Source organism: Mus pahari, chromosome 11 (assembly GCF_900095145.1).
Source record: "Mus pahari chromosome 11, PAHARI_EIJ_v1.1, whole genome shotgun sequence".
Lineage (NCBI taxonomy): Eukaryota > Metazoa > Chordata > Mammalia > Rodentia > Muridae > Mus > Mus pahari.
Window position 1 is genome coordinate 8,717,900 of NC_034600.1, and position 21,970 is coordinate 8,739,869.

At 35.3% G+C, this 21,970-nt stretch overlaps 1 protein-coding gene across 4 annotated transcripts in view; it reads left to right on the top strand.

The window, feature by feature from the left end:
- The window catches only part of Mctp1 (multiple C2 and transmembrane domain containing 1), a 595,681-nt gene that overhangs the window by 396,313 nt on the left and 177,398 nt on the right, over nucleotides 1-21,970 (top strand). For all 4 annotated transcript variants that reach the window (XM_029544133.1, XM_029544132.1, XM_029544131.1 and 1 more), the window contains 5 exons: nucleotides 13,117-13,219; nucleotides 14,928-15,030; nucleotides 15,359-15,460; nucleotides 15,869-15,943; nucleotides 17,799-17,918. In XM_029544133.1, the coding sequence (XP_029399993.1) occupies nucleotides 13,117-13,219; nucleotides 14,928-15,030; nucleotides 15,359-15,460; nucleotides 15,869-15,943; nucleotides 17,799-17,918 (503 nt within the window). The remainder of the gene's footprint in view (nucleotides 1-13,116; nucleotides 13,220-14,927; nucleotides 15,031-15,358; nucleotides 15,461-15,868; nucleotides 15,944-17,798; nucleotides 17,919-21,970) is intronic.

A 21,970-nucleotide genomic window follows, 5' to 3' on the forward strand; every position in this document is an offset into this window, starting at 1 on the left:
AGAAGCCTAATTTCTACTTGTAACAGAGCATTTCACATCTTCTGTATTGAGTGAGACTTTCTTTGAAGAAAATTTTGTGAGTTATCTTTAAACTGGTGATGAGTTCTCTTCCTCAGCTCTTGCTCCCACCTGCTCCAGATTGTGAGCTCTGCTCAGCAACCCTTCTCTCAGTTTTGCTCTGGGCTGTGGTGGTTCCACACCCCCTCCTCATTTTACCAGGGTTGTAGGAGGTTTGGTTGTTATTGTTTGTGAGTTTTGTTTTTTCTCTCCTGAGGAAGAGGTCACAGCCTCTCCGGGGAGACCAGCTGGTCAGCTTCAGAAACAGTGATATGGGAGAACTGTGGACCTTTGAGAAGCTGCTCTACCTTGCCACTGTGTTAAAGGGAGCCCACACAAAACTGTCCTGTCCCAGGTCGACTGACTTTGCAAATGAGTGTACCATTTCTTTCAGGAAGTAATAGAAGGAGGGGGATTTATGATTCATAGTCATTACAATTGTACCATTAATTGAACATTTCTCCCTAAACTAAGCTGTTCATAAAAGACTTGTAGTATATCAGCCTCATAGTCTAGAAAACAAGTAGTTATTAAAAAGAAATGTTTAGTGCCCCCTTTATTTGCATATACTTTTTTCCATGTTTTCCTTTTGGAAAACTGTCTTCATTGTTGAAAAATATTTAAGTAACAAACAGCATAAAAAGACACGCTACAGATTTTTTTTTTTTTTAAATAGGCCTCTGAGATGAGAGTCTTATTATCTTACAAAATAACAGTGAGCAGCTCAGATTCATTAGCAGAGCTAAATTTAAGCCCCATTTGACAGGCTGCCTAGAAAACATTTTGTTTTGCTGTCTGTGGGCTTTAATTAAGATGTGTTCAATTGCAGTCCTCTTCAGTCTAGCCCCCACCCCCAACTTGCTGTGTCACAGACCAGCGATCAGACACTTTTAGATGGACCGGCCCATGACTTTGACCTTCTGCGGCAGTCCAGCGTTCCCTGGGGAACCGTTCAACTCATGAGGTCTGATTTCACACTTCCTGGATGCCTCAGCTCTCTTAACAATGACAGGGAGACAAAGCCCTTTAGAGCAGGCCGCATGGGGACTTGTTTAAATTGGAAACCAGAGAGGAGTCAAGGAACAAGGTTAGGGGCTACAGAATAGTGCTTTTAATAAAGAGCTCACAGCTCTGGCTCAGCTCAGAGAGGTCTACCTCTGTACAATTAATTGAGCCATTTATCTGGAGCATCTTAGGTCTCTACTTTCTCACAGACTTGCGTGGTAAATATCAGCTACGAAGCAAATGAGATATGCATGAAATGAATTTGAACACTGTGATTACTGTGCCTCCAGTCTTCATTAAAAGTAAATTTATTTGTATTTCTGACCTCATTATCAGTAGCTGCCTACATTTTTATTGGTTCCTATGATTTCCAGCTTGAGTGTGTCATGAAGGTATATTATATGCAGAGATTGGGATTTATTATTCTTGGTATGTCCTCTAAACATTATGGGTCTATTCTGAAAAAGAAAATGAAAAAGCAGGCTGTAGAAGAGAAAAAGCAAGTCAGTTCCTGAAAACTATTATGGCCAGTTGGAGATATTTGTAGCATGAAGGTATACTATATATAATATATATTGTATATATAATATTATAAATATTAGACTGCCTTTAAATAATACACTCTCCTTAAAAAATAATCAGTGAGTTCATTTAGCAAATTGTACAAAATACATTTTGTTGTTGCGTCAAATGCTTTTCCAAATCCTGTTGTCTTGTTGAAAGAGGGTGCCATCTTGTTTCCCCCATGGCATTGTAGCAGTATGAGTTTTAGCAACACGGACCTGTAGTTGCCATTGTCATGTAATTATGCTGACAGTGTCCGATAAGCATTGTCTTCATTTTATGATCATTAGTTAAAATCTATGATGGAAGAAGAGAAAATATGCATCCTTTAAAACCTACACCACTCCACTGAATGGACCAGATAAGAGAGTAAAATAATTTATAGCTATGAAGGTATTGCCATTATTTACTATCTTACGATTATATTTGTTACAGAAATTGATGCACACAGTCATCCATTGGGCAGAGCACAAGGTCCCCAATGGAGGAGCTAGAGAAAGGACCCAAGGAGCTGAAGGGGTTTGCAGCTCCATAGGAGAAACAGCAATATGAACTAACCAGTACCCCCAGAGCTCCCAGGGACTAAACCACCAACCAAAGAGTACACATGGAGGGATCTGTGGCTCCAGCAGCATATGTAGCAGAGGATGGTCTTGTGGGACATCAATGAGAGGAGAGGCCCTTGTTCTTGTGAAGGCTCAGTGCCCCAGTGTAGGGGAATGCCAGGACCAGGAAGCAGAAGTGGGTGAGTTAGTGAGCAGGGGGTGGAGGGGAGGGAGGCTTTCCAAGGGGAAATGAGGAAAAGGGATAAAATTTGAAATGTAAATAAAGAAAATATCTAATTAAATAAGAAAAGAAAGATTGTATTTGTTGATACATAGAATAAATATCAAAAAATTGAACTGTTTCCAAAGTATGCTTTATGTCCATGATGTAAGTTAATGTCTCCATTTGCTTTTTAATATACATGTTTTTAGCAGTATACTTTGATTAAATATTTTATCTAATTCATAAAGCATAAGAAGGCATTCTTGTTATGATAATATACCTGATTTAGAAAATATCTATATGTGCAAACTCACATGAGATAAATGCATTAATGTTCTTCAGATATTTGCTAAGAATGAAACTAGCTCCCAGAAGCTTCAGAACCTGCAGCAGTTGGGTCTTCTGCCCCCTTGTGCCACACACTACACTCACCAGGAACTTGCTTTCTTTTAGTATTGCATTTTTAAAAAATTCAGACTGTAAATGCAGAAATTGGAAAGTATCCTTTTAACACTAAGCCATTCTTATCAAATATGTTAAAAACATAAAGGAAAGGCATAATTTAGCATGAATGCTGGAATAGCCTGTTTCTGAACCAGTGCTACAAATGGAATTACGGAAATCACATGTGATTCATATGCAGGTCACATGGTTAGAAGATTCTGCTCTGAAAGAATAGGTGGGAATCACAAAGAAACTAATAATTGGGTTTGATATGCCCTAGAGGTGAAGGACTCTGTGCTGAGAAAATGGTAGTCTCCTTATCAATGGGAAAGGAAGAAATATGATAAAATAATTCATCAGGTTCTACAGAAACAATATTACAAAATGACCCTTTGAGTGAAGAAAGAGGGAAGTGCTGCTGTGGCATGTAAAACCAGCCTCAGGATCTCCCTCAGTGCTAAGGAAGTTGCAAGATGCTGCAGCTGATTTAAGTTAAACTAGTCTTTAAATTTTTGATACACTAAGCTATAATTATATAAATAAGACATTCACGTCTTAGAACAATAATGGATCCAAGAAACACTGCAGAGAAGATCTGAATTTATGAGAGTTTCTAAGGGCAAAAGAGAGAGCCATTTACTACAGAAATATTTGAGTTGTATAATCCTATAGTTAGAATCCTAAATCACTGAACAGTCAAGCCCAAGAGAGTGATTTAAGGATTGATGTCAATGGGGGATACTGTGAGGAGGATTCATGCCTCTGTTTTTGGTCCACACTGTTTATTTACTAATAACTTTGACAATATAATTGACTACTTGGTTATCAAAATTGCCAGGATGACAAGTTGATTAATTTATATAAGACTAAACTACATAAACAAAAAATACCATAAACATTTTATATGTCTCTCTATATGTATATATACATATATATGCACACATATGCATATATGTGTATATATATGTATGTTGCTATATTACTTTATGCTGTTAATGTTTGTGCATATGTATTTATATAGTGAAATAATATAGTTTATTCAATAAAATAAATATCAAAATATAAATCAAATGTCTTACATGGTTAAAAGTAGGGATTTTTGCTTTAATGGTAGAAAATAAAAGAAATACTTAAAGCTTACAGCTGGGTTTAAGCATTAGAAAAAATGAATTATGCATTTATTATCCCTTGTTATTGTGAATGAAAGTCAAATGTCGAGAATGATACTTCATTGTCAGTTATTCATCAAAAAGACCATTAGCAGGTGATTTCAATGCATTTTCAACTGAAATATACTTTAATCTTGGGATTTATAATGATGTCAATTGATTGAAGAAAATGATACTGCTACTAATAATAATAACTAGAATTTTTGAGCCCCTATCATGTAACATACTTTGAATTTGACACAAAGGTTATCAGAATGAATCTCAAAATAATGTGAGTAAAAACTATTGTTATCCTAGTTTTTTAATAATTTTGAAAACTGAAGAGTAGAGAGATTGTAAAACTAGCTAATTCTCTCTGTCTCTCTGTCTTTGTCTCTCTCTCTCTCCCTCTCTCTGTCAGACACAGACACACACAGACACACACAGACACAGACACAGACACACACACACACACACACACACACACACACACACCAGCTCATAAACAGAAGAGCAGCCATGCACATCTGGGTCCTTACTTTAAGGCCACTTGATAACTACAGTGCAGAAGACAGACACTGGTGGGCGGGGGTGGGGGTCAATGCAAAGCTCTATCCTAGGGAAAGTATAGGCAGGAGCTAGCCAAGTAGTAGTTGCCAAGATTCATGTCCAAAGAGCCTTCTTTCTAGCAAATTTATTTTATTTTATTGAAAACAGATTTTTTTCATACAATATATTGTAATTACGGTTTCCCTCCTCTAAATTCCCCCAGCTCTCTGCACCCACCAAATCCATACTCTCTCTTCGTTTCTTTCTTTCCTTCTCTCCTTCCCTCTCTCTCTTTCTCTCTCTTTCCTTCCTTCCTTCATTCTCATTAGAAAACAAATAGGTATTAATAATAATAATAATAATAATGATAATAATACAAGGAAACATGAATAGGATAAAACAAACAAACAGAAAAAAGAGTAAAAGAAAATGCAAATGAAAACATATAGACACTGCGATACTCGTATTCACACATATAGAAAACTCATAAAAATAAAATAGAAATCCATAATACATAAGCAAAATTTAATCAGAAGGGGGTTTAGTTTAGAACATTAAGCAAGTCAGAAACTCTTTTGGCGGCAGAAAGGACCGAAAAACATAGACTCTGTTCTTGTTCTGCAGAGATTAGCACTGATGTCTTATGGAAGAATGAGAAGTGGTTTCTTCTACCATATTAACAAGTTAAAAAGAAACTGATAACAGCTAATTTAGCTCATATCCATTGTCCTCAAAAGCAAAATATTACATGGTTACAGTTAACTGAATTCTAGTAGCTTATCTTAGGTATTTACACTTGATTCACACAAGATAAATCACATACACATAGACATATGTATGCACATATATGTATATATACATACATATGTATACATGTATGCATGTATGTATCTCTAGCTGCAAGAGATCCTAGAAATAGCATTCTGGGCTTCAAGGCCTCTGTGTACTATAGGAATGGAGTCTACAAGATGGTTCAAATTAATGCTCAGCCAGCCATATATCCTGCACAGGAGGTCAGGTCCCTTTATCACATATTTAATGGCAGAGGCTGTACCCTTATTTTATACCTATCATTTTAATTGGATTTTAAAATTAGTACAGAAGATAAACCTAAGAGTCATAGATACATAATTTTATTCTCAACAGAAATAAACATTGTCCAAAAATTATAATTCTAAAATAAATCAGAAATTCCAGTGAAAAAAAAATCTCTATCATTGAAACTATTGAAGAAGAGTCTGGATGACTCCTGGTTACCAGGATAAAATTTGTAACTTTTCCATAACGTGTCATAAAACCATCAGATTCTGAGGTAATAGTTACAAGCTAAATAACAGTACTGAATGAGCTTTTTAGCAGAATATAAAAAACATCATTGTAAGAGCAGAGGCTTGACAGTGATAATTTTCATTTGTATTTCCTTTGATTGAGAGGGGGGTTTTAAAAAAGCTTAATCTCCTAATACTATGCTAATTTTTAAGTTTAAAGGGTTTTATTGCATTGAAAGAGGTCTCTGTAGCTAATTAATTTACTTATAGAGAAGCTAATCTGAACTGCCATAATTTCTGCAGGAGAGTCTGAAATATTTAGGAAGGCTGTGACAAAGAGTTTAATGTATTTTATACTTACTATAGATGAAGTAATTTATATGATTCTATGCAAAATAAATTTTAAAATGAAAGTTTTCTATGTAATGTAAGCTTGTAAGTGCTCATACATAATTTTTTGTAGGCATTTTTTTTTAATTTTACAGATTCATGGTCTTCCTTTTCTTTGTGTTCCTGTTTCTCAATTTTCTTTTTTCTCTTGCTATTCTTTGGTTATAAATTCTGAACTTCTGGAGTCTATCAGAATGGTTCGGTTTTTGGATTCAACAATGCCTCTAGCTCCATGAAGTTATGACTCTCTTCTCCACTTAGTTCTAGATTACAAGGGAGATTACAGAGTTAAGAGAAACATAACATAGCTGTCTACTGCTCTTAGTTTTGTCTGAAGTGTGGTGTGGTAATTTGGGGATATCTCCAAGATACTTTTAGAGATGGATGAAGAAAAAATCTCTATAACAGTGCTAATATGTCACTCAGCTTTACAATATTTTCTCCCATAATCATACAATATACATTTCTAAAGTCTGCATTAAGAGTTGATCTCTCTCCTGTTTATATCACATGGGTTTATTATTGTTATCCACATTGAATTAATAACCTTTTGTTGTCACTTTCTACATTTCTAGAGCAGTAATTTTAATGGTTATACCATACCTTAAAAACTTTTGAGATCAATGCTTTTGAAATATTCCTATGGCCAACTTATAAAATAAATGTTACTAATGGGCCATGATTCCCAAATGATAAGCAGGGTAATACTTTGCTGTGAGTATTCATGGCATTGTTGAAGGAATTTTATTTGAAGCAAATTTAGGGGAGCACTTTTGATGTTTAGTAGCTTGGAGCTGAAAATGCTGAATGCTGTATAAAAGTTTACCCAAGCTTATATGATGAAAATTGTTCCATGTCTTGTGTCATGTTTCTTTAGATTGAAAACCATGATTTAATCAAGCTTTGGCATGACTGCCATTACATAATGCATGCTGAAGATTAGTGTGTTCATAGTTGCTGTCCTTACTTATTTGACATCTTATATTAACCATGCCATAAACTCATAATCACCAAGCTTTTCTTCTAGAAACTTCTATGTTCAAGGCAACTTTTCTCATATGTCAACTTGGCTCTTCTCCAATTCTTTCGATTTTTTTTTGCCCAAACCTCATCTTTACAGTCTTACTACAATTACTGAATGCAATGTATAAATTGTGGTTCTTGTCCATACCTTTCTAACACGGTATTCTTTATTTTTCTGTTTCCATTAACTTGTATCTCACTCTTTAGCACATCATCATACAACCTTCTAATTATTTATATTCAATACTTACCTTCATTACTCCACCTTTATACAATTAAATTAAGAAGAAAAAGAACTTCCTCAGGCTGGAGAGGTGGCTCAGAGGTTAAGAGTACTGACTGTTCTTCCAAAGGTCATGAGTTCAAATCCCAGCAACCACATGTTGACTCACAACCATCCGTAATGAGATCTGATGCCCTCTTCTGGTGCATCTGAGGACAGCTATGTACTTACAAACAATGATAAATAAATCTTTAAAAAAAGAAAAGAAAAGAAAAGAAAAGAAAAAGAAAAGAAAAAGAACTTCCTCTCCCCTGGTTGTATGTTTTGGCACATAGTAGACATTCAATAAATATTTGTTTAATAACCCAGTGTATGGTTTTATTGTGAACCAAATTCTATTTATTCTTCTTTTGTAATAGTTAAATTTCAAGATTATATTGCTCCACTTTTTTTTGCTCCACTTTCATTTTATGATAGTTAAAAGAGCATTATAAGATTTTCAGTAGGAAAATAAAAGGTGTTTTAGGTCTAATAAATTGACATCCACAGCTCTAGAGTGTCAATTTCCTTACCACAATGAAAGTTCCCTGCTTCATAACTTAGAAAGAAAGGAGAAACCCTGTTATTAATACTCACTTCCAGATGAAGCCCTGAGGGGACCTACTAAAGAGTGCCAGTTAATGTAATTCTACCAATCAGATGCTTAAAATATGTTTAGGTCAGTTGATGAGAAAGCCTAGGGTCAAAGCTCCACTTCCAGTAGTAAAAAAAAAGATTGGAAGAAATCTCAACATACATTGCTTTTTGTTCTAAGAGACCCTGTGGAATTCCCTCAGCAATGACACTGTTACATATCATTATTGAAATTCAAGTTTGCAGAAAGGACAGATGGCAACCTTGATTATACATTTTTAAGATTAAAATATAGTCATTGCAATATGTAGCAATTGAGGAAATTAAACCAAAGTGCTTAATAAATGCAAGGTAGGCTCAAAATAAAAGCCCCCTCCCCATGGGTATGAATTGCTTTTCATGCTACTAAAAGCCTTCTGTGTTTTCAAAGACATGACTACAAAGAGATGATCACTAAGTCCTCCCCACCCCCACTTTTTTTTGTGACACACTACATCTAGCAAACTATGCCACTTGTCAGCAGTTAAATGACCCTGGACAAAGCCTACCACTGATGTATCAGGATTCCTGCCCTGCTCTGGAAGCAGGAATATCTCTCAGTATCATTTGGTGACTTTAATACTCATTACTGGTTTCAAAAAGCTGAAGTCACAATGTGACACAAAACAGATAGCAACTGAACAGTGCACCATGCAGATTTCCACACACGTTTTCACCAGTGTGTCAGGGTTATGATCCTTAAGAGTAAGGACAAAAGGGAAAATTAGCCATTGAAATCACTTTATTAATCCATGGTGTAGTTTTAAAACTTCCCAGGAAAGATGCCTACTGGAGTTATCCTGATATCTCTTTTTTGTTGTTGTTTTAAAATGGATTTATTTTAAAAAGAATGAAGTAATGGAATCCATTGCCAATTTAGTTTTATGTTAAGGGGTAAAAGACACCCTAGTGTTAATTCACTTGGGAGATTCCTTTTCTTATTAAAATTCCATAGGAAAAGAATTGGCTTTTAGCTTTTAACTAGATTATGGACAAATATCCAGGAATAGTAGTTTAAAGTGTCTTTTTATGAGTTATGTTTTCATTTGTAGGTTTTTATGTAATAGAGACATTATTAAAGAGATATGTAAATTGATTTAAATGACATATTCCTGATTATAAATTGTCATGAAGTTCACTTTTGTGATGGTTCTTTACTTAAATAAAAAATGGTTGGCAAACCTGCCCAATCGTCACAGATCATGAGGTCTGCTCCCCTAGGAAAGTTCTGCTTCCTCTTCCTGTCCCATAATTACAAAATTATGTGCCTTCCTTCTCATCACTCCTGTACTCTTCACTTCCCTTTATAACACTGCTTGCAATGCCGCATAATAATTATGTATTTACATGTCTATCATGTCTACTAAACTGTGCATGCTTTGAGATCTCAGCTATGTCTTAATCATAATTCTGGGGTGAGCAAAGCAGGCACTCAATAAGTAATGAATACTTCAGAAAGCACTCCCAGTTCTCTTTAGAAAATTGTCAACATTGGAAATTGCATGTTCTCTAGGAAGGCAAGATTCTGTGGTAGCTGTCACTGCAGCTAAAGCAATCAACTCCACTTCTACCACACAGCACTGCTACAATTTCAGTCTCCTATCAATTCCAAGGTCTTCAGTTTGTTACATTTCTAAGGAATGCATTCTATATTTTTGTCATCAAAATACTTGAAGTTAATATTTTGGAAAAGACTATTAGTACTCCATAGTTCTGCCTTGGGCTTAGGACAAAAGTGAATAAGAAGTATATAAGAGATTCTATAATCTCTTATAATTAAGATTTTTGGTTAGTAAAAACTTGAAGTAAAATGCATTTCAACATTGGCTACTGACTGCATTTCTTGCACTTCTAGTCATGTGTTATTGAAGAACACCATGCACATTGCAGAATATAGTCTACATCAGTACTGTATCCCACAGGTAACCCACTCAGGTACTCTTAGCAAGCAGAGAAATGCTTACAGAAGCAAAATAGAATGATAAAAACACAAAAGGAGTGAATAATTATTAGATAACTGATGATTTGGTTCACCTCTAGTGTTTCTCTGATAGTTGCTTAAGTGGCAATAATCAAGCCTGAAAATTTAAGGAGTCAAAAGGCCATCATTTTAAAGCAGCATTTAGCAAGCCAAATCAGCACACTGCTTGTAACTGGTTCTATAAAAATAAAACTATAAAGTATGCTTTTTCATTCTGAATGGATGGAATTTGGTACTGTTCTTTGCTGTTATTGAAAGTGATGCTAGTTTGTACTTGCCCTTAAACACACAGCATTAGAAGGGAACTTTCTGAGTCAGTGAAAACTATTATTAGATAACTGATGATTTGGTTCACTATTGTGTTTCAAGACGACATTGCGTCAATTTCTTATACTATAAAAAGATACATAAATACAACCTACTCAGTCTATACGGTTCTACTCAGGTATATGATTGTTTGGTATGAGACAAGCAATCGTTGTGCTCTTCCTTGGGGAAGCCCATTCCTTCCACTCTCAGCATTTCTTAGTTGGTTGTAGTTATTTTAAACAGATTTTCTTCTCTCTCCTTTCCCAAATTCTAGACATAAGGAGACTAGAAATGAGGCTTGTTTCTGACTGCTTTTTCTACCCACAATCCCAAATAAAATGTGACTGAGCTAAGCCTGGTGAACCATTTTCCATCGGCAAGAAATACCATATTAGATATTATACTAGATATAAAGACATGTTAGAGTGTTTAGTGCTGACATTGGTAAAATTATGATGCCTCTATTTTCAAAAGACACTCAGAATCTAGTTACTGTTTAGCATCTGGATCACTGAACTGGTCCTCACTGCTTTCCCTAGTGCTCTCATTGCCTGCTCTACCTTATTCTTCAGATAGTATCAGCTCACACCATCCTTCAACTCAAATTTCTCCACAGACCTCTCCTGTAGGATGTTGTTGAGAGGCCTGCCACTGTACTTACCCCTGCCTATCATCTAGTACACACATTCCCAATCTACTGCCTCAGTCACTCTGCCTTTCAGGGTGTTGCCAGCAAAGCAGACACAGCCGCTTCTCTGCGTTTCAGTATCTGCTCCTCTAGGCCAAGCACAGCTCCTTCCTCTGGTACCGCTTTCATTACATATGCTGTCTTTCCAGCAAGACACATTCTTCAGTACCTCGAGATTCTGTATTTATCGCCTGAAACACACTGAAATGGAATCATCTTCGATACAAAATCCATGAGCACAGGAGTTATTTCAATTGTTTTATACATTGCTATTTCTCTAGCAAATAGAAACATCACAACGAAGGAATGAAGATTTGTCAATCTATAATCAAAATTACATATTGTCTGATGTTTGTAACCTGTTGATGACTAAGATGTGGCATTATTATTGGAGAAATTTTTGCCTAGACATTTGTATATAAACATTTTCCAAAAGGTATCTGTGGTTGCATTTGTATGCTAGCATCAGAATTGTATGAAAGAAAATTGCTATTAAACTGCCCAATGAAACTGATTATAATGTGTTTTAATGAACAAAATATTTTCTACACTGTCTCTGATGGTGTGCAGGAGTTCGAGATGAGAGCAGTGGAGGTAAGGGTCAGATCTACAAACCAGGGTAGCAAAAAAAACAAAAAACAAAAAACAAAAAAACAAAAACAAAAACAAAAAAACAAAACAAAAAAATAAAAAACAAAAAGCATGTAATATTCAGTTTTCACCAGACATTAAAGCAAACCAGTTCTCTATTCTTTGCTGAAAAGCATTCTGAAGAAATCAAATTTCAATACTACCATAATGCTAAATTGTGCAATTATATTGGGTTTTGTGAGATTACTGATTTAACACATATATACTAAATCTTTTTTTAGTATAAAATTGATAAATTAAAGGTGAATTAAATCTTGTACCTCTCATTTGAGTATTATCCTATGAAAAATAAATATATTCCTGTGTGAGAATATATAGCTTCACTGTCCCTGGTAGCTAATAAATTCTTTCCCATTAAAAATTAATTGAAAACCTTGAATGATATTTAAGCTTTCTCGAAAGTGTAAACTACTGTGGCTTCAGTTCACAATGCATTTAAAACAATTGTTCTTTATCATTAAAGTTAATAATATGCACATTAACCTCTTATATAGTCTAAATCAATACTGTAGTTTAAAAGATATGACCTGTGGCTAGCGTTGTGTAAATATTGATCCCATTTGTCATTTACATAAGGTATCAAACACATCACTTACCGCTCCAACACTCTTCACACCACTCTCACAGAGCTACTCTATGACTTTATAAGATGAGACAAGGATGACAGAAAAATCGAGGAGACCCCAAAATGTAACTGTAGAGTGCATGATTTAAGTATGACAGAGCAGAGTGTCTAAGAATGGGTATCATTCAAGTCCTTTTTTTTCAGAGAACATTAAAAGAAAAGAAGTGCAGATTGCCTGTGGATGTTAAGTTCCAAACAGCAGACTTATTCAGCCTCGTGGGTTCTAATTTACCTTTTGGTGAATCCCATGGATATCTTAGGGGATAGCAACTCAGCCAGGGGCAGATGAAAGTGGTATCACTTGGCAATATAACCATTTTTTCACAATAAACATCTTTGGAAATCCTTTTGACAGGTTATTAGTAAATAAGATAAGTTCAAAAGTATAACTGCAAAATTAAATTGACTGAACAGTTTAAAAGGTCATAATAAACCCAAAGAACACATACAGGGTAAGCACACCACATTTCCTCATAACAGCCATCATATTGGTTTTTATTTAAAATTACTAAAGGTCAAAAATCAAGCTATATACTTTGGTCCCAAGTTCTAAATCACTGTAAATCATAGCAATTACTAAATATCTAGTTACATCTGTTTTAATGAGATTCCTTTTTAACTTGTAAGCTTTTTCATTTGTTGTTTATTATAAGCCTTTTGGGGGGAGGATTGGGATCATAATGGATGTGATCATGCTACCATTAATGCAGGTGCTTTAAGTGTTTTTTTCATTACCCCAAATCTCTTGCAGGTAAAAGTGATCCATTTTGTGTAGTAGAACTGAACAATGATAGGCTGCTAACACACACTGTGTACAAAAACCTCAATCCTGAGTGGAACAAAGTGTTCACATTGTAAGTAACTGTTACTTTGTGCTTATTTTAGAACTGGTTTAAAAATATAGTTCACCCTGAGATGAGTGTGTGTGTGTGTGTGTGTGTGTGTGTGTGTGTGTGTGTGTGTGTGTGTGTGTGTTCTCTGGTTCACAACTCAGCACATCTGCCCTGCCTTTGCTAATTATGGATTTCCAAATTTCTGGAGAATGAGACTTGGACAGGGGGATTTCCTTTTTTGTGTTTCCACTGGACTTTTTTCCATTGTGCTTTTTATGTGGCCTGACTGAGGTTTTGCTCCCATCACTGAATCTGCATACCGCTTCTTCCTTTTATTCTTTCTATTGAAAATCTTCCCAATTGCATTGACACCAAGAAGGACAAAGCTCTGTTTGTTCCATCTCTGAAATCAGCAAACAGTCCAGTCGGGGACTGACAGACGCTTACTTTGGGCTTGTTTCATCTCAGCACAATAAGATTAACCATTGTCCAATATCTCAAAACAACCTCTGAGTTAATTTCCCTTTTGTTTTAAAAAGTTTATAAATCTTTTCCACTTTGTAAAACCTGTGCATGCTTCACTGTAGAAGCAGCTTCTTGTCCCTTTTTAAAAGTTGGACTGTAGAGAATGAACTCCACAAAGAAAACTCTCCAAACAGAAGTACTTAACAGATTTCCAACGTGGTTTTATGTCTTGTAAATGAAAAATTGCTAAATTCCTCATTAATTCCTTATAATGTCTCTGCTTAAGAACCAGTAATTAATCAGGTTCAATTATCTGACCAATTTATTTTTAAGGCATTCCACATTTTTATGAGAGATGAAAGCCCAGGCAGGAGGCTGACACTCCTCAGAGGCCTATGCAGAGTGTTTTCTCTACAATGCATAATTGAATGAATAGGTTTGATTATTATCAAAGCGATTAATTGATTGTTCCCTGATAAAGCATCTTTGCACGTGTGGTTGTAGAGTTTCAATAATGAATATATTCTTTTTTGTTTTCTCTTAATTCATATTTTCTTGGTAAACTGATCAAAAAATAAATGACACTTATTTTTCTTGAAACAAAAATATGAAGAACTCACATAGTCTATGATTATCGTTGTTGTCTTTGGCATTTACAGGAATATTACTTCATTTCTAAATCCAGGGATAGTATTATACTTATGAATGCTACATTTTCTCCTTCCTGTTTTCTGTGTTTTGCTATGACGCTAACAGAAACTTAATTAGTATATTAGTGAAAACTTTAAAATATAGACATGTCATATTATTATAACAGTAAAATAGTTCAAAAATTTATTGTGATTTCTGCTGAAATCAAACCTTGTAATGATTTTTGTGGGAGTTATGAGATAGCATGATTCACTGCTATAATGAGAAGAGACAAAAAAGCCTAAAGATTGCCAGGGGTCCTTAGCAATTTTTTCCTGTAATTTATTCTTTGCATATCCAGATCAAAACTGATAAGTCATTAAGAATATAACTGAAAATTATAATAGTCTTCAAAGTTCCAGATGATATGACCCTTGCTGTTGTCATCTAAGATGTATTATGGAAAATTCTATCAGCTTCTACTTTGCCTGGGACATATCTGTTTGTATGCAAATAATACACGTAAAAATAAAGATATACAAAATAACTGGTACTATTTCAAATTTCAAAAATATCTTGCTTTACTTCATACTAATGGAGTCTCCTTTTGTTCTTGGGTGTGTTTATTATGCAGCAACATTAAAGACATTCATTCAGTTCTTGAAGTGACAGTTTATGATGAAGATCGTGACCGGAGCGCCGACTTTCTGGGCAGAGTGGCTATACCATTGCTGTCTGTAAGTTTTATTCACCTGCTACACTCTTCTGTGTTGCTTTTGCTCAAGGGGAAAAAAAACCTCAGCTCTATGTCTGTCATTTCTCAACCAAGGTTTGTAATAAGAACACTAAAAATTTTTAACATACTCAATGCACGGCCATGTTGAATCCCATGATAGTTAATTTTTCTTGACAGACTTGATCCTGGTAATGAACAGGTACTTGTCAGAATTGCCACAGTTGTTTTGGGTTCTCTGTCAGTTTCAGCAGCTGGGGGTCAAAGGTCACTGGGGGAGCGTATTCAGTGGAGACTACAAGACAGACGGCTGTCATGTCCTTTTCCCGCAGATTCAAAATGGTGAACAGAAAGCCTACGTCTTGAAAAACAAGCAGCTGACAGGGCCAACAAAGGGGGTCATCTATCTTGAAATAGATGTGATTTTTAATGCTGTAAGTCTTAACTTTGGCTTTTTTGTACTGCTAAAGAGTTCAGTTTCATGAAAGCTTTTGTTCCTGATTTGTAGAGAATTTCTGTCATTCCTAGTTTTCTCTAAACCTTGATGTATCCTGGAGAATATGCTCCTGGCACTGCCTGGCACACCCACACTTTCTGTTAGAGTGGGACCTGCTGCTGCCGCTGCTGCCGCTGCTGTCGCCACTGCCGCATGCTTGGCTGCTGCTTGCCTGCCTGCTTGAGAGAGGGATGTGCATGCATATGCAACTGTATACATTTATATTTTATGAGCACAGCAGCCAGGACTTTGAAACTTTAGAAATTATTGCAAATTAAACTGCTCACAAAACTTGTAAACAGTTGTAATATATGAACCCATAACAGATACATGTGTTGATGCATAGGTGAAAGCCAGCTTACGAACATTAATACCCAAAGAACGGAAGTACATTGAAGAGGAAAACAGACTCTCTAAACAGGTAAAAACCAAAGAAATATCAACCCCTCTGGGAAGAACTGATTGTAGCTGTAAAACATCTAAGTAAATTCAAATAAACCTTGGAGGTCTAGAGTGGGGGAAGTCGATGGAAATTTTCATCATCTACACATTGAAATTGGCTTTTAAAAAAGTATTAATTTTTTCTTTTCCTCTCTTCTTTTCTCAAAAAGATCAAGCAAGGGCAAGACCAAAATGATACATTAAGTGGGGGTTGTGAGAAAGGAGAAGGGATACTGTTAAGTCCAGCATCTGATGGACATGTGCTTATACATTAGCCAGGGAATGATCATTTGGCACATAAACTACAGTTTGATTGTCATTGAGTGTGTGACTGAGACCGCCAAGGCCTGAGGTTCAAATATGCACACAGGCCACCCACAGGTGTGATGCAGGTGTGCAGAGCAAATAAAGCACTTCCCTCTAATTCAGTAAGGGGACCATCTTTTAATTAGATTTTAACAACAATCAGCTAGAGTGTAAGTTTCACTGATATTTTCTATTAATAGAAAAATCAGGAATTCTGATTTTTTTATGAAGCTGTTATAATGGAAGCTTGGTATTTTTCAATAGTAACTTTAAATTTACTTCAATATCAAGTTAAGAAAAAGTGATACCTATCCTTTTAAATAATGTTTAATACACTAAAGTAAAAAGTGCTTATTTGGCTATAATTTTACTAATCTTACTTTCATTGTGAAATATTTGGTAATTTTCTGTGCCATGATAAACTTTAAAGTATTTTTATTTTTAATCTAATAAATTTGCCATGAAATGAAACTTTTGGTGTTAATCAATGTGTGTCACAAATGTAATGCCTATATAAATATAGCACAATATTACATTCATCTATATTTATAGAGAAAGATAATAAAAATTGTTCCTTAGAAAGGTGCTAGAAATCGAGAAGGAGCTTCCACAAGCAGACTCTTCCTGAGAAGAATTTCAGGTTTAGAAATGTGCTATAACTGCCTTGCACATGTATGCATGTATTTTTACACTTGTATAAAAGTATATTGCCATTTGAACTCAGTTAATTTCACATGGCTGCTTTCTTAAAATACCAGATTGATATTGAAATGTCTTTAGGATAGCAATATATTAATTTGCAGAAATAGGATTAGTTTAATTATGTTTCTGTATGTAATTTTATAAAAACATTATCGTTTGTAAACATTCTTTTTACTGTTGAAGGCATACTACAGTTTTTATTTTAAGTTTCATCACTTATCATACATACTTTTTCTAATAAGAGATTTTCCAACATACTTGGAAAAGTTTTCTAAGTCTAAAATTATGGTAAATAATGAAAAAATATAGGGTGCATTTAATGTATAGGGAGGGGTGATTTGAAGACAGGAGCAATCCTAGAAAATATTAGAAACTTTTAAAATCATGGTGTTTTCTATAATAAGCAACAGTAAGCAAGCTTTTACCTAAGATTAAATCAAAATATTCCAAAATATCCAATTCACTTTGAAATATCTTGGAATTTAAATATTTAGCTGATCTTAAAACAAAGAGTTCAAAAATGAATAAAGATCTGCATTTCATAAATAGAAGATTTTTGTCTTATGAGTAAATATACTGTCTTATTTGAAAACCATATTTTTAAATATATATTTAGCTACAAAATTTTGCATCCCCCTTAATTCTTTCCTTGCTTTCTATTGTCTCTTTGTTTTCTTTAAATGGTGAGCCAAATAGCTTGGTAGGTCTCTAGGACCTTATTTCCTTTATAGATCCTTTCTAAATCACCATGAGCTTGAAGAACTATACTGGATATTTGATCATTTTCTGTCTTATAAATTCTAATATTCTTTTTATTTTCTTTACAGCTGCTTCTAAGAAACTTTATCAGAACAAAACGTTGCGTCATAGTGCTTGTAAACGCTGCCTACTACGTTAATAGTTGCTTTGATTGGGATTCGCCCCCAAGGAGTCTTGCTGCTTTTGTGGTATGAGCATACTGTATTACTTGTCCATTGTTATTCATCAGCTTCAGTAATCTTAACTCCAAGTCTCTGTGGCTATAGTAACAGTTATGTTGATAGAGCCATTTAAAAACTCCTATTTTGAGACTTGACTGGACAGATTTGCTGTGGGCAGGAACCTGATGGATTGTTCAAGGTTTGAATCCAAGAATATATTCCTCAGATTTCCGGAACACAAGACATCTCAGCCAAACTATAATTTTCTCTGACACTTATAAAGTAAAATGTTGCATATTGTAAAATTCCAGATCCCAATAGGAGAGCCAAAAAAAGTTCTCTGTATAAAATAATGATATTGGAAACAGTCTTGACCATCTTCACTGAAACTTCGTAATACTCTGTAAGTTTTGTCAAAACAGGACCATCTCAGAACGTGGAACACTGGCTGGTAAGGCTTTCCTATGTGAGTCAAGCAGAAAGGGATGCGACCTGCTTAAAAGTTGTTTCTTGGTTTCTAGTTTTTAAAAAGTCATAGTGATAATGTAGTTGACCCAAATAGTCTCCTTACAAGGTTCATCCTGTGCCCTTCACACGGATTATTTAATAAGAACTGATGGCAAGACCAATGGCAGTGGCAAAAAATCTAAAAAGGCCCTTTCTCTCAGCTAGCCAGGGCCGTCTACTCATGCTGTCGCTGATTGGTCTATCTTCTGAAATTCTTTATTTTATTTTGTGATTGTTAGGAAATAAGCACCTATGTTTCCTTGAGCTGACAGGTTTGTAAAATATGACAATAGTATGAGGGCTTACAGGAAGGCCTTAATTAGAGAAACAATCAAGTTTTTAGTGTTGCCATTAAAGTGAATGTATGCTTTCAGTTCTTACAGCTCTGTCCTCCTCACAGCCCTTGTATGGAATTCTCATTAATGTAAGAGCACAGGAACAAAGACTGCATATGTCCCTTTGTGTCGTAACTTACAAGAAAGTTAGCAGCCTGCTTCCTGTAGACACTTTGTTAACTCCTTAAAGAAAGTGATGGTGATCATCATTATTTATAAAACAAAAACAAAAATGAAAAGACCCTCTCTCTGATCCTTATAATACTGCTCAGTTAATAAACATATTGGGGTATTCTAATTTTCCATTAGCACAGAGGCATTATGGTTTTAAGTAAAGTGATAGGGAATTTCTATATATATTTTAAATCATTACTTTCAGGTTCTTTGAGGCCTTATAATAACAATAAAACTTTATTTAAAATGTCTGCTGCCATTTATCACCATCTTCCACAGCTGTTTGTGAAATTTGAAAACATAAAAATGTATATAATTATATAATTTATTCAGGAACATGTTGTGGATTGTTTGACGTTATAGCATGATTTTAAGTCTTCATAAACTTTTTCTAGATTCCAAAAGTCATTTGTAAAATTAATTCAAGATGGTAGCCCTTTTTCACAATCTTCTTTTGCTTCTTAAATAAGAAGTCACTGGAACTCTGAGAAACACGCACCTGCATGTAACCTTACCCTCAGTGATAACACTGGAAAGAAAAATGCAGTGCAGAAAGTGCAGTGTCTGCCTTAGCCAGTAACCAGTTTGTAACAGGTTCAGCCCTAGAAAACACAAGGCGAATGCAGGCCGTTTGCCCAGAAAACACAGGTAATAAAGGTTGGAGACAGGCTAAAGCCAAGCATGAAAGCACATGACAGCATGTGAAGAGACAACGTTAACCATTTCATCATGACAAAGAAAAAGGCATTGTACTTTATGGAATGTGATTGAAGTAATAAGCCAGAACATCACACTGCCTTGGCATCTACAGGGACGGGAGGAGAAGGAGTTAGCTGCCTTCATGGGCTCTCCCATCAGCTGAAGGCTGCTCCCTATTTAGTGAGCTTCCAGTATAAATGGCCAACTAAAACTTTTCTGTGAGGCTGCCAATCTGAAAATTTTTCTTGTGTGGAGAAACTCCAAATAAGTAAGGGTTTGCTATAATAAATCTGGTTATTAAATCATAATAACATGTTAATACCATCAAAGCACTTTCCCTATAAGTTTTTTTTATGAACCTAAAACTCGGTTATCAATTACTACTCTTACCAATAATCTACTTAAGCATAGATTGAATAGTGATATAAAAAGATTTATATGAATAAAATATAATATCTATCAGGTACAGTCTATGTACCAAGGACTTTTTGTTTATATATACATACATAAAATACTTTCACTAAGAATTTGTTGTTTTCAACAACTCCATAATGTAGACTCTATTATTCTCCTAGTATAAAGATGAAGAAACTGGCGCACATAAAGTACTTTGCCTTACGTGGCATGGTAAATATTCTTTTCTATATAAGATGTTGAAATGTATATCTTAGAATTGTAATATTATGGAGAAAAATACCTTGTGAAAGATTTTCAACCATATTATCGAGAGTAAATGAGGTACTTAAAAACAAAATGTTTCAAAGTTGCCATTGCATGAGCAGAGCCTTATTAGGACAGTTTGTTGAAAAGAACTGATTTCTATTAGATGATCCTACGCAGGCCCATTGTCACAGATAGATCCTCTCCATCCTTCCCTGTTGACAGATTATTATATATTTGTATCTATTATATATATTATCTATTATGTATCTACTATGTCTATTATTATACTTTGGCCCCATTTGTCCCATTTTTCCTAACTGCAGCTTGCCTCATGAAGGGTCTGTATTTCTATCATTAAGTAGCTTGTTTTAGGCCCAGATCAGAAAGCTTTTTAATGTTTAAATAATTTTTTCCTATTCCATTTTGGTCTTCTATTCTAATTCAGTTCTCCAACAAACAACAGCAGAAGAGTGAGGTCAAATGGCGAAAACGATCATATATTGCATCTCAGTGTCAATGAGCATGCAAATGTGGACGGCAGCCACAGCCCCTAGTTCTGCTTGTGTTACTGGGGTTGCAGGCAACAGAGATTAAATCAGTGGGGAAAGAATGGAAAAAGGAAGGCACACAGGCTTCGGGAACAGCCTTGTTTCTGAGTGCTATGACTTAGGTATTTAAATTTTCTGATGAATATTATTTTTCTAAGAGTGCTGCTGTGTGTGGTGCTTAAAGCTAGGATCAGCTATTGTAGACCTGGAAATTTTCAACAGCCTCTTGACCAGATGTTTATGTTCTTGTAGAAGTCAGTGAGTATAAAATGAAAAAAAGGAGGGGAAAAGGAGGGAGGGGGGAGGAGAGAGGGGGGGAGGAGAGGAGAGAGAATATTTTCGTTCTTTTCAATACTGTCATTTCTCACTGTAATGAGCACAAAAATAACGAGAAAACTGAGCTATCAGTAAAAGGACACACTTCAGTGTGCGTTAGAGAATTATTTTACAGGACAAACTTTCATCTTTAAATGTGATTGTAGATAATTTGTGGTACCATCTGTCCATTTGAAATTGTTTTAGCCTTTTCTGTCATTATAGCGTAAGTGCGGCTGTGTTTAACATTAACATTTGATATTTTACACATTTAATTTCTGTTCGGCTGTGTGGTCCCTGGGGAATGAACCCCTGGTGCTCCACGAGAGAGACAAAGTATTGATCAGTTAACATTTCAGCTACATTTATGTATGTCGCAAAATTAATGAAAATGCCAGACAAAAAATGTCAGAGTGCACAAAAAGGTAGAATTTAAATTTGCAACTTCAATGAAAAAGTCTTAAGATGTGCATTATCAAAAATGTCTTCTTGCCTTTAAAGTACAATTTCACACAGAATAACTAACTGGAAACACATATTTTACTTAAAGGAACAATGAGCATGAATTATGACAAGATATCAACTTCTCACAGCACTTATACTAAAAAATGGTGTGTTTGAATGCGTAACGATTGGCCATAAAATACATTTGTTTATGTTCATATCTGAGGAGCTACTAGCTTTGACTCTCTCTCTCCTGACCAACCCCAACCGGCTTTCTAGTAAGATTCTGGATTCTGGTCCTGGTTTTTCCTGCTCCTGCTCCTGCTCCTGCTCCTGCTCCTGCTCCTGCTCCTGCTCCTGCTCCTGCTCCTGCTCCTGCTCCTGCTCCTGCTCC